At 41.8% G+C, this 12,184-nt stretch overlaps 1 protein-coding gene across 5 annotated transcripts in view; it reads left to right on the top strand.

Annotated features, from left to right (window-relative positions):
* Nucleotides 1-12,184, top strand: part of LOC134366973 (WASH complex subunit 2A-like) — a 55,150-nt gene that overhangs the window by 22,061 nt on the left and 20,905 nt on the right. For 4 of the 5 annotated variants that reach the window (XM_063083596.1, XM_063083605.1, XM_063083587.1 and 1 more), the window contains exons 15-20: nt 409-579; nt 2,516-2,640; nt 4,345-4,431; nt 7,427-7,528; nt 8,898-9,029; nt 11,244-11,413. In XM_063083596.1, the coding sequence (XP_062939666.1) occupies nt 409-579; nt 2,516-2,640; nt 4,345-4,431; nt 7,427-7,528; nt 8,898-9,029; nt 11,244-11,413 (787 nt within the window). Of the gene's footprint in view, nt 1-408; nt 580-2,515; nt 2,641-4,344; nt 4,432-7,426; nt 7,529-8,897; nt 9,030-11,243; nt 11,414-12,184 lie in introns of those variants that run through there. The other variant, XM_063083623.1, reaches the window with a different exon arrangement.

Below are 12,184 nucleotides of genomic sequence, written 5' to 3'. Positions count from 1 at the left end.
TTGTCTTTAAAAACTATATAAATACTCTTTTGTCGTTTAAAGACTAGCTTTTTAAAAATTGTCATCTTCTAAAGATGGAGAGTAGGAAGTACCTGGGAACTTCAGAGGGCATTGAACTGCTTCTAGTAATAGTTCATTTGCTGATTTTAGCTCATATTCGCTTAGAAATCAGTGGCCTTGGACTGCTTTGTGTTTGAGTGACCAGGTGATTCTGCCTTGTGGGACACTCTATAGCAGTTGTAGACCGTTACAGACACTCTATAACGGATGGAGGTTATTGGGATCTGTTAATGTGTTTTGTGGATGAACCAAAAATAAAAGTTTTTGGTGGTTGGCACTGTTTTTTCCATGAAGTCAAGAGGCCCACAGTAGCTCATAGCTGTGGCTGTCCTGTCCCTCCATCCACAGGGGACACTGATGTGTTTAGCACCACCACCACTCCATCACTGAAGGAGCCCCAGAAACTCGAGCAGCCCCCTCCAGTGAAAAGCCCATCCCTCCCTCCAGGTGGCCTCTTCGATGAGGAGGAGGAGGACGACGACTTTTTCACAACATCCTGCCGCAAACTTTCCAAGACAGGTACCTGTTCCAGCATCTGTTTCTGGGAAGTTAGCCAGAAAAAGAATGTTGACCTAAAATTAAGAAAGACATAAGCTCCCATAGTTCCATATCTCTTGCTGTACCAGAATCCCTTCTTGAGCATTTCTGTCATTGAGTTGTCTTGTCTGTACTTAAATAGTTATGGTGTCTTGGAGGTCTCTATTTTATGAACCTATCTTTTTTTTTTTTTTTTTTAAATGATGACCGGTAAGGGGATCTTAACCCTTGACTAGGTTTTATCAGCACCACGCTCTACCAAGTGAGCCACAGGCTGGCCCATATGAACCAATCTTTTCTACTCTGAATACTAATTACTAAAATTATCTTCCTTACAGAGAGCTGAAAGCTTTCCCCCTATAATTTCTGCTCAGAATTTCTACTTCTGACCTTTGGAATTACAGAGAAAGTTTTAATCATACTTTCCAGCAGCCTGCATAAATTGTCTGAGCAGAATGTCACATGCAAACTGTTTTGTTTAGTTCCCATTTTCTGTCTGCCAAGAAGCCCAGGTATCCTTGACCTTTCCCTGTGTCACAGGGTTTTCAGCACTTGGCCACTTTGACACTCAAATTTAAATCAATATATTCATGAAGTCATTCCTCTAAATCATTTGTTCTTTAATGTGCAGATGAATCTCCCAGGGGCTCTTGTCAAAATGAAGATTCTGATTCAGTGCATCTAGGGTGGGGCCTAAGAGTCTACATTTCTAACAAGCTCCCTGGTGGGCAGAGCTTGCTGGTCTGTGTATCACTCCCGGAGTAGCAAGATTCATTGGGTGCTTTTCCAGAAAATAAAAGGTGCACACTGTTTTCAGCAACTTGAAAAAGGGAAGGATGGCATAAGGAATAGTTGGAGCCAGGATGCGTTTAGAAGCAGGCCATCTGCACTTTTCCAGTGTTATGTGGAGAAAGTAAGGAGAGATGCAGAAGTGTGAGGGGAAATGAGAGCCTAGTTATTTTAGAAAGAATGCAAATGGATGCATAACACACTTAGATCTGGGCAGACCAAATTGACAGTGAGTGAAGGTTGGAGCGCCTCCCGAGGCTCCGAAGGGCTCTTCCTTTGTGGATATCTTTGAGAACTGATTTAGAATCACAAGTAAGTTGATGCTGCTTTCTTAGACAACTGCTGGTCTCTTGGGACATTCATGAGTCAGTGCCCTCATTTCAGTGACACATGCCTCATTCAGTGCAGCAGTGCTTGTAGTGAAAGTTTGGAAACCACCCAAATGTTCATCAGTAAAGTAAGTTATGGTCCTTCCATTCAGTGGAAGCTGTTAAAAAGAACAAGGTTTATTCATGTTAACTTGGGAAGATTTCCTAGGTACATTACATGGAAAATGCAAGTGGTAAGACAGATCGTTGAAACTGTCTTATAATTTATAGCCATATTTGTGAATAACTAAAGTTAATACATTAGTGTGTCCTTGGGGGGAATTAGAAGCATGTATACCAAACTGTTGCCAAAGTTTGTCTTGTTTGGGTGGGCAGATGGGGAGTTATGGTGGATTTCAGTATTTGCTTTTATCTGTTTCTGTATAGTTTGATTTTTTAAAAGCAGGAGCCAACCCTCACTTCTCAAAATGGTTGACTTGTGGCCCTCTTAAATGATCTTTCTTTCTATAGGTCTCTTTTTACCTTTTAAGTCAAACTACTCTAAGCATAGTATGCTGCTGCTTGGATAAGTGTGTCAGCCAAATGGTTAAACTGTCCCATGCTTTATTTGAGCTGCTGTTGTGCTCTTTGGAAAATTCCAAGGGAAGAGTATAGTTCCATTCACTATTTCTTTATAACTGATCAAGAAACAGCATACCTGTTCTATTTGTTTTTTTGGGAGGGAAGAAATTTTAATCTGTGAATTTTGTGGTGGGATCTTTGATCTTAGTGTAATTTTATGCTGTGGTGTCTTTTTAAAGACAAAGTGAAATCCACTGCCACGATCTTTGATGATGAGGAAGAAGATCTGTTCAAAGAAAAAGCAGCTTCACCGGAAGCTACTGTGAGTCAGACAGATGAAAATAAAGCAAGAGCAGAAAAAACGGTGAGCAGGAGGGAAGGATGAACAGAAGAGTGTTGATCTGGGGCATAATTATTAGCTCGTCTGGAACCCAGAGGGCAGCATTGTTCTCTTTCATGTTCATATTGAAGAACTTCAAGCATAAAGTTGAAGGAAGAGTCCAATGAACACCCAAATAACTAACACTCAGATTCAGCAGTTATGTATGTGAACGTTTCTATATATATATTTTTTTCCTTAACTATTTGCAGGTACATTGTAGTCATCCTGACATTTTGCCCCTAAAATACTTCATTAAGCATTTCTGAAGACTCCCATATAACCAAAATGCCATTTTCAACAGCTATGAGATTAACAGTAATTCTGTTATAGAACCATATTCAAATTACTTGTTTGCCACAAAATGTCTTTGTAAAATCACACCCAAGGTATATAATACTGATTTAAGATTACTGCATATACAGTCCATATTCTAATTTCCTCTCTTGTCCCCAAAATGTCATTTATAGCATTTTTTAAAAATAGAAATCCAAGATCCAGGCAGTGTTTCTGCATTGCATTTGGTTGTCCTGTCTCTTTGGTTTCCTTTTAATCTAAAACAATGCCCCCAACATCTGTTTGTTTTTTATCTGCACAGCCAGGCAGTTGTCTTGTAGGTGTCACATTGTGAGTTTGCCTGTTTGTCTTCCTAGGATTAGGTTCAGGTTAAGCACTGTTGGCAAGGGTACAGGCAGGCAAGGTGTGCACATCCTGTCGTGTCACCTCCTGAGACACATCAGGTCCACCGTCTCCTGGCGGTGACGGGGTTTGGTCACTTGGTTAAAATGGCACCCACCACACTGCTCGCTGGAAAAATGCCCCGTTCTCTTCTGTCATTATTAAGTTGATCTCTGAGGTGATACTTTATGTGAATTTCCTGTTCTCTACCAGTCTTTTGCTCTGGTTTTAACAACCATAAATGATCTTTTCCTGAACCAGTTCTTCTGTTGGGAGGTACAGAAGGATGTTTTTATAATTCTGTATTTTCTCTGCATTTATCAGCCAGTATTTTACTAAACAGAAGAACTTTCTCTCCTCTTCCTTCCCTTCTATTTAGTATTGCTGTGGGATCATGGATTCTTTATTCAATGTATTACAATCCATTACCACCTTTATTTTTATTTTGATGCTCAAATTGACCTGTATTTGGCCAGTGGGCTGTGTCCCCATTGGTCTTTAAGCTCCTCTGGCTGTTGTCCCTTCCTCTGCTCTCCTGCACAGCTTGAACCCTCCTCTTTCTAAAGCATGTCTCATCATGTCATGTCCTTGCTGTGAAACCCTAACATTCCCCTGCTGACCATCTCAGTCCCTGCATTCAGGCTCTTGGGGCAGCCTGTGGTCTGTGATTGCACATGTCCCCTCTGTGCACTGTGTGACATAGGCTGTCTGTGCTGCTCTCCAGTATGCCCGAGCTGCGTTTACTTTCTCACGGGACTGCTGCTTTCCTCTTCCTTAACTCATGCCAACTTTTAAATTCTTTCTCATGGTACCTCTCTGTTTGGATTTATTCTTTGTGTGAACTCTATACACGCCCAAGTCCACGGCATCTTTATTGCCCTGGTGCATGGCTTGGTGCCTCATCGTAGCAGAGACTCAGTACACTTTCTGAATGAATGGTTGATTATACCCTCATTTCCAGGTATCTTATTTGTTAATCCTCAATTTTTCTTTTTTTTTCCCCCAACAAAGATTACTCTACCTTCCAGCAAAAATCTCAAGCCCTTGTCAGAAACAAAGACTCAAAAAGGCTTATTTTCGGATGAGGAGGACTCCGAGGTACGGAATTCTTTTACCTTATTCTTGGAATTAGTCTACAGATATGACATTGGAAGCCCTTTCTTTTTTTCTTTTTTTTTGGTGGCTGACCGGTAAAGGGATCCAAAACCATGACCTTGGTGTTGTAAGGCTGAGCTTTAACCAACTGAGCCAACCAGCTAGCCCCTAGAAGCAATTTCTGAATTGGGTTTGTCTCATTAGAGGTATAAGACTTTTTATTAAGTACTTCAGTTATTTCTTTGAAAATAATTTCTGTAGAACGTATGGTCTTTAGAAAGCAATACGTGTACAAGACTTTTCACCTTGGGGTCTGGCCCTGTTGCATTTCCTGGGAAGAAAACACTGTCTCTTTCAGATGCTCAAAATTCAGTCTTTTTATTGGTCCATAACACAGTGAGGCGCTTATACCAGAACGGTGCAAATGAGTGTGCCGCTTCCTTTACTGACAGTCTCACTAACTAAATCGTGGGCTTAGTGCCATCGTGAGGTGTACTCTGGCACAGTCTTTCATCTGTTGTGACCGGTCACCAGTTATGGACAGCCCTGGTTCCCAGGCTGCCTCGTCCTTCCAGGTGCATCAGAGCTGGCCCTCAGGAGCTTCCCTGCTTTTTCTGACTCACACCTAGGTCTTTTTAGACCAAATTTTAGGCTAGCTGTTTAGGGGATCCGGAGATCTATGTGAGAACATAATGGGAAGTAGTAAATCCCCTTCACAGAAACAAATGTGGCCATGGTAGAAGTTTATGTGTAATTTCAAGGAAACATGGGCTCCAGGTGAAGCTCTCAGGGCTGGACTTTGCACTCACAGCCAGGATGAGAATGTGACTCTTTGGAAGTAGAGTGACTGCCCTTGCTATAAATAGTACCTATGAGGCTTACATTTATTTCATTGAAGGTGAGTGTATAGAAGATAGGAATTAACCAGAGTCCAGTTAAGTCAAACCCTTGACCCCTGAGATACAGCGTGACAAGGCCCACACCCTGTCTTATCCTCATGCTGCCTGCTCGTCACCTTCTGTACCCGCCTGGCCTCATTGGCAAGTGTGTGACACTTCGGGGTCTTTGTGCTGGCTCTTGCCCCTCCATGGAACACTTTTCCCAGAATCTGGTTGGCTTCCTCCTCACTCTTCCAGTTGTCTGTGAGGCCTCCCCTGACAACCTACAACTAATAGCCTGTCTGCCGGCACACACCACACTGCTCTCCTGTTTCTCTCTTCTGTTTTATTGTTCACCACAGCACATGTCGCCAGGTGGCAGTACGTATTTACTATTCATTGTCTAGAATAAACTCCATGAGGGCAGGGATGGTTTGTTCCCTGCTCATGTCCCTAACACCCTGTCCCTAATACAGTGCTTGGCATGTACTAAGCTATCCAATAATTGTCGATGACATGGAAAAACCGAATGTGAGCAATTTCTATGACTTAGGAGGTGTTCTGGTTATTTGTTGCCATGAAACAAATCACTCCAAAATCTAGTGGATTAGAACACCAGTAGTTTTGTTGTCTCCTGTGGTTCCAGAGGTTGCCTGGGCTCAGCCATGTGGTTGCCACTGAGATCTCTCATGTCTGAAGGTGGCTGGGCTAAGAATCATCACACTCGCACATCTAGTGCCTTTCACCCAACTGGGACTCCTGGGTGTCCATCTGTGTCTCTGTGTGGTCTCCCAGCATGGCAGCTTCAGGGAAGCTGGGCCTCTTATGTGGTGGCCCAGGCTCCAAGTGAGAGTCCCAAGAGAGAGCTGGGCAGGCTGTATCGCCTTTTAAAACCCAGCCCTGGGAGTCAGAGGTGTTCCTTCTGCTGCATTTGTCTCAAAGGCCCGCCCTGGCTTGAGGGGAGGGGCCAATAGACTGTACTTCTTGATGGTGGGAGCGTAGATGAATGTGCAGACGTGTTTCAAAATACCACCAAAGGCTTTGCCCCACAGGCATCATCACAGGGTGAAGGTTTTCATTGAATGTTGTCGGGATTCTTCCGTACAACGTGAAACAGGGCAGTCTAGGAGGTAGAGCTTTGAACCAGAAGGAATAAGTAATTTGGGGGGACATGCTTGAGGTAATAGAAATGTCTTCTTTTCCAGTACCAAGAAATGTATTTAGTTAAGGGTTCAGGACTGTAGTGTTGAAATTTGTCTTTGTTCTTCGCTTTGGTTTACTTTTGTTTTCTTAAAGCAACTAGAGCCCTTTCTTTTGCTAATGTGTGAAATGCAGGAGGGGCACCAGAAGCCTTGAGCTCCCTATGTGGCCTGTTCTACCTAAACAGATCCCCATGGAGCATGGGCAGAAACCGCTGTGCTGAGAAGAGCTCCTCTCTGTTAATGAGCTCATTAGGTCTGTATTTGAGTAGACTTTGACTCCGTGGTTTTAAAGTTATCTGAAGAGGTGTTAGAAAATATGTTCTTGTCCTATTTAATTGTTTAGCTCTTGTATGTTGAAGTTTTTCTTCCCAAGGGGATAGTTGTCCTATTTTATGTTTCTCCTTCATGCAGTTTGATTTGAAAATCTTTGTAGTATAGGCTGGCATGTTATCACATTTTGATAATAAAAATTTAATATCATACTCTTAGGAGAGAGGGGTTTTATTAAATAAAACAGTTGTAGACTCAGCAATTTGGGAATCTAACCTCTGTTTCCATTTTTGAATCTGTTTATTCTCTCTGATTCTTTAAACAGAAGAAGGAAGTCATCCTTATTTATTTATTTTTTTTAGCATGGTAGGGCATTGATTGGAAAACATTCTCCTGCCTTAGTCATTCAGGTGGGAGTATAGAAGGCTGTGGTCTCCAGCGAGGTCACTTGTAGTTCCTGTGGCTGTCCTCTTCCTTAAACATCAAGAGATTGTGCCACACATACCCAGGACAGACTCTGGCCTGTCCCTTTAAGTACTCTGAGCCTCCTTCAGCCATCCTGTCATAGTTGTTAGTGTTTTATATTGACCTGATATCTTAAAAACTGATATATCGTGTTAACCAGAAGTTGTAATCTCCATCCAACAGGATTTGTTTTCTTCTCAAAATATGAGTAAGTCAAAAGGAGCACCTCTCCTGCCTCGCAAACTCTCCACATCAGTCTGCCTTTTTGATGATGAAGATGAAGAGGTAAACATTGTTATTGCAACATTAGATGAGTAGCTTTTAGATTAGTAGAAAACTGTTGTTGATGTAGCTTTATAGCCAGAGGCTCAGACAGTAGAAAGAGCTGATAGGGAAGTAGTCAGACTCCTTGAGGCTTATATACAAAACTATTTCTGTTTTTATTTCAGTGACTCCTTTCTTAAGTTTTCCTAGGTGTACAGTGGGGAGGACATTTGACTCTTGACCCAGTTCTTATGGAAGGTGGCCATGTCCTGACCTTGGCTTTGTTTCCCACCCCGCATGGAGACAGCAAAGTGGGGGACAGCAATAAGAGGGAAGATAAACCAAACCTTTATGCTTATGCAGTATAGTAGCGCGTGGTGGCTGAGCTCATAGGCTTTGGCACCAGACCGCTGATTTATATCCCTTCTCCACTACTTACAAACAAGAGACCTTGGGTAAATAGTAACCTTTCATAATCACATGTGGCTTAGCAGTAAATAGGGTTGTTGTGACAGCTACAACCAATTTAAAGCCCTTGGCACAGTGCCTGGCACATAGTAATGTTAGCTCTTGTCATTAGCATCTCCATTGGACACCCGCTCATTGTTTTCCTGGCCTTCCCTGCTTAGCACACTCTCCTTGAAGGCTCCTTTCAGCACACTTACATTTTGGGACTGTTTGCCTGCTGTAGCATATGGTTAAGAGTCTTTTACTATCCTAACTGAGGTTCAGGCCCTCTGATGGTCTTATTCCCATTACCTTAAAAAAGTACCTTAATAGATTCTTTTGGAGTGCTTGACTAGTCAAGAATGTGCAACTGCCATTGAACTAAGAATCAACTCTTAGTCCACCAGTGATTTTATGTAGTAAACTATTAACTTTGTATTGTCTCTTTAACTGTCCCAGTCATGTGTCTTTCTTAGCAGTAAAAGAGTGGGGGAAGCCCCCTAGTTCTCTCCTTTGCTCTGGTTTGTAATTCGCAGGAAGAGGTGTAAGTTCTGGCTGTGGCAGAGGCTGTCATGCCCACTGCAGGCTGCAGTGCCCCCAATCTCCCAGTGAGCAGAGGGGCACCACAGGAGGACTGAAGGGGGCACAGTTCTTCCTTGGACTTGTGCGACCTTGTTGTCACATTGTCCTCCCTCCTGCTCTCTCGCAGCTGCTCTGCCTTCAAGTTCTGTGGTAATCTGTTTCCCTTCTGTGGTTAGAGAATGATGTTAGAAAAGGCTGTAGAGTGGGATTTACTAGCATTTTGTGATTTTTTTGTCCAAAGGTATTCCATTCTGTACCTGACTGGAGACAACGCCCTAACAGTTTGATATGGGAGAACCTCTTACATTTTCTGTTTTGAACATATAAAGTTGCCATACCTTTCTGCCATCCGTTTTTCTAGGATAATCTTTTTGGGGCTACAGCTGCTAAGAAGCAGACATCATCTCTACAAACTCAGAAGCAGGAGAAAGCAAAACCCTCTGAGTTCTCCAAAAAGAAAGCATCCGCCTTATTGTTCAGCAGTGATGAGGAGGTGCGTTGAGGTCTCTTCTAAAGAAGAGGAGATTACTTGATGGGATTTGGGAGTTACAGCTATCCTAAACATTTTCCTTTTCTACCTATCTTACATCTAGTGAAGTTCAGTCACGAAAGACAATGTTTACGATTGTCTTTTCTTAAAGATATTTAGTGTAATATTATTAAAGGTTAATCTTTTCAAAGTGGTTAGGAATAATGTGGCCCCCAAATTACAGTATATGCTAATCCAAATGATTTAGGCCTTGTTGGAGAGAAAAGATTTGTCTCCTATCGGAAGGGTCATGGCTGAGGCTGCTATAACAAAAGACAGATTAACAAGAGAAAAGCATACAAGTTTATTTAAAGTTAGTTAATATTTTGTAAGATAAGGCAGAAATGAAGACACAGAGAAACTGGGAAACCTGTGTAGATTTTATGCTGAGTCTAATGAAGAAGTGGATAGTTGTGGAGAAGCATGATTGGACAAAAGGTATGTGATCTGATGGTGATAAACTGGGGTAACTTAGCAAGGCCTGTTCTTATGTATTTAGAGATAAGAACATTTTTTGGGTACAGGGAGGACACCTCTGGAATGAAGGTCTTATGATCTATTCCAGACAAGAAGATCGAGAGACCTTCCTGCTTCTGTTTTCTCAGATGCCAGGGTGCCATATTTTGGGATGGCATGTCCTGTACCCTATCAGCCGTATATTATTTTGTTAAATGACTACTCTTTTTCATTAATCTAGAACTATAGCCAGACATGGTAGGGAGTATCCTTTTCAAATTTAACTCCTTTTTTATAGGAGATTTAACAATATTTCTATTTGTGATCTGGATATATATTAGCAAAATCAGTAGCGAATATGGTTTAGCCACTGTTCAGATTAAGCTGTGCAGATTAAGACTTTGAATGTAATGATGTTAACAATCCTGACCATTAAAAATACTTATATTTGCTCTTTATTTTAACATTGTGGGCAAGTTTTGAGGATATGAGGTGGATAGGTAAATCACAGACATGTTCATATTTTTATTGTGAAAGCAACTTAAAATGACACAACATAAATGCCTTTTCTGCTTAAATGTGTGAGTTTGTGATGGATTATCCATATTTTTAATTTTAGCATTGTTAGTGGATGCTTGCCCTGTAGTCAAAGCCAGGCATCAGTGGAATTGTTCATATCAGAGTATTATGGGGTGCAGGGAAAATAAACATTAGCTAAAGCTGGGAGGAAAAAGACACACAGAGTAAAGATAAACAGAGTTCTAGAATAGAGACTCTTGGGGCAAGCTGGTTAGTTCAGTTGGTTAGAGTGCAGTGTCAACATCACGGTCAACGATTCTGATTCCCTTACCAGCCAGCTGCCCCCTGCCCCCCCCAAAAAATAGAATAGAGACTCTCAACCTTGGCTGCCCGTTGGGATCGCCTGGAGAACTTTAAAGTGCACTAATAGTGGATCCCACTGCTGAAGATTCAGTACTAATTGATTTGGGGTATGGCCTCAGCACTAGAATTTTTTAAAGCTCTTTAGTGGATTCTAGTGTATAGTCACTGCTGAGCATTGCTGCTCTAGAGGATCACGTCTCAAACCTTAATGTGTGAAGAAATCACCTGGGGACCCTATGAAAGGCAGGTTCTGATTCAGAAAGTCTGGGGTGGCCTGAGATTCTGCTGCTGGCTTGTGGACCCCACTGTGATTTGCAAAGCTCTAGACTCCAGAGAGCAAAGCTCCACTTGAGCAAGTGCTCAGGAGTTCCTTGATTAGAAGGAGCAAGCATAGCCTGGCTATTTCCTTTCGTGCTTCCTAAAGGCTGGATTCAGACTTCCATGGTAAAAGGATCATTAGTGGCTTTTATTGTGTCTTTTGTACATGTGTATTGCATGAGCTTTTTATTCATTTTTTTTGCAGTCTGCTTTAGGATTTTTAAATTAAAGTATTATTCTCCTAGACAAGTTCCCTCATCCTAACACAGGACAGAACTACAGAGGGGAGAAATACCGTGGCAGGTGGTGGAGAAGGAAGGTATAAGGTCAGTGAGGTCAGAGAACCCAGCTATCCAGGTTTGAGTTTAAAGAAAAGCCTTCAACATGAGCTTTCTTCAAGAGTGACACAGTATAATACTTACTGTAAATATAATAGTTTAACAAATGTAAATTTTATTGTACTCCTCATGTTCCATAATCTAAATTGCCACTGGATTTTTAATACATGTTTTATGTTTTAAGGACCAGTGGAATATTATGGCTTCACAGACCAACTCAGCATCTGACAGCAGGTCTAAAGCAGAACTCAGGAACTCTGGGACTGTACAGGGCCAGGAAGCCAAGGCTGTGAAAAAGACCAGTCTCTTTGAGGAGGATGATGAAGATGATCTGTTTGCTATTGCTAAGGACAGGTGAGTTGGTCGTTGTAAGAAATCATTTACTCATTGTCTGTGGTAACAAGATGTGCAAGCTAATCAGTTCCTCAGGTGATTACTAATCCTCCATCACCTACTTGTCATACAGACGAGAACATCTTTTGCTTTTCGCATCTGTGGTCACCTTCCCCAGTACTGGAGGATGTTTGTCTTACTGGATCCTTACCTGATTTCTTCTCCATATCATTTTTTTTGAACCTGAAAGTATTATTTTTTTAGTTTCTCAGGTCTTTTTTGTTTGTTTTTTCCCTGGGCTACAGTAAAGAATGTAAAGTTTGATCAGGGTTACTTACAATTTTGTTGTTTGGATGGAAATCTGCTCAGCTTTGAAATATATCCTGCTGGGAGGATGGTTCTCTGCAGAGCTATGAGTATCCCACCAGGTGCTGAGAACCCTTAGCTCGTCCAGGTGATTCTCCACAGTAACACTCAATCTAAAGCTGGCAGGATATTTGGAGTGAATGTGGGCCGTGGTTGATGTTGTAACATGCTGCCACATGGGCTGTGGTTTCAGAATAACTCCCCTGCAAATACATTTTTTTTCTCTTGAGAGCCTTAAATGATTACTTTGAAATTCAGCTGAATTCTAGCAGCATAAAGAGGCAGTTGATGGGCACGTAAACCCTATGCTTTGGTGTGGTTAGGCTTCATTTGATAGATTCAAAAGTACCTCAGATCTCTATCTCCAAATATTGTGATCTCCTCAAATATCACCTTTTCTACTTTAGGCACCATGACTTGACACCT

Source organism: Cynocephalus volans, chromosome 2 (genome assembly GCF_027409185.1).
Source record: "Cynocephalus volans isolate mCynVol1 chromosome 2, mCynVol1.pri, whole genome shotgun sequence".
NCBI classification, from domain to species: domain Eukaryota; kingdom Metazoa; phylum Chordata; class Mammalia; order Dermoptera; family Cynocephalidae; genus Cynocephalus; species Cynocephalus volans.
Note: the sequence above shows the minus strand (reverse complement) of the source record. Positions and strands in the feature narration are given on the sequence as shown.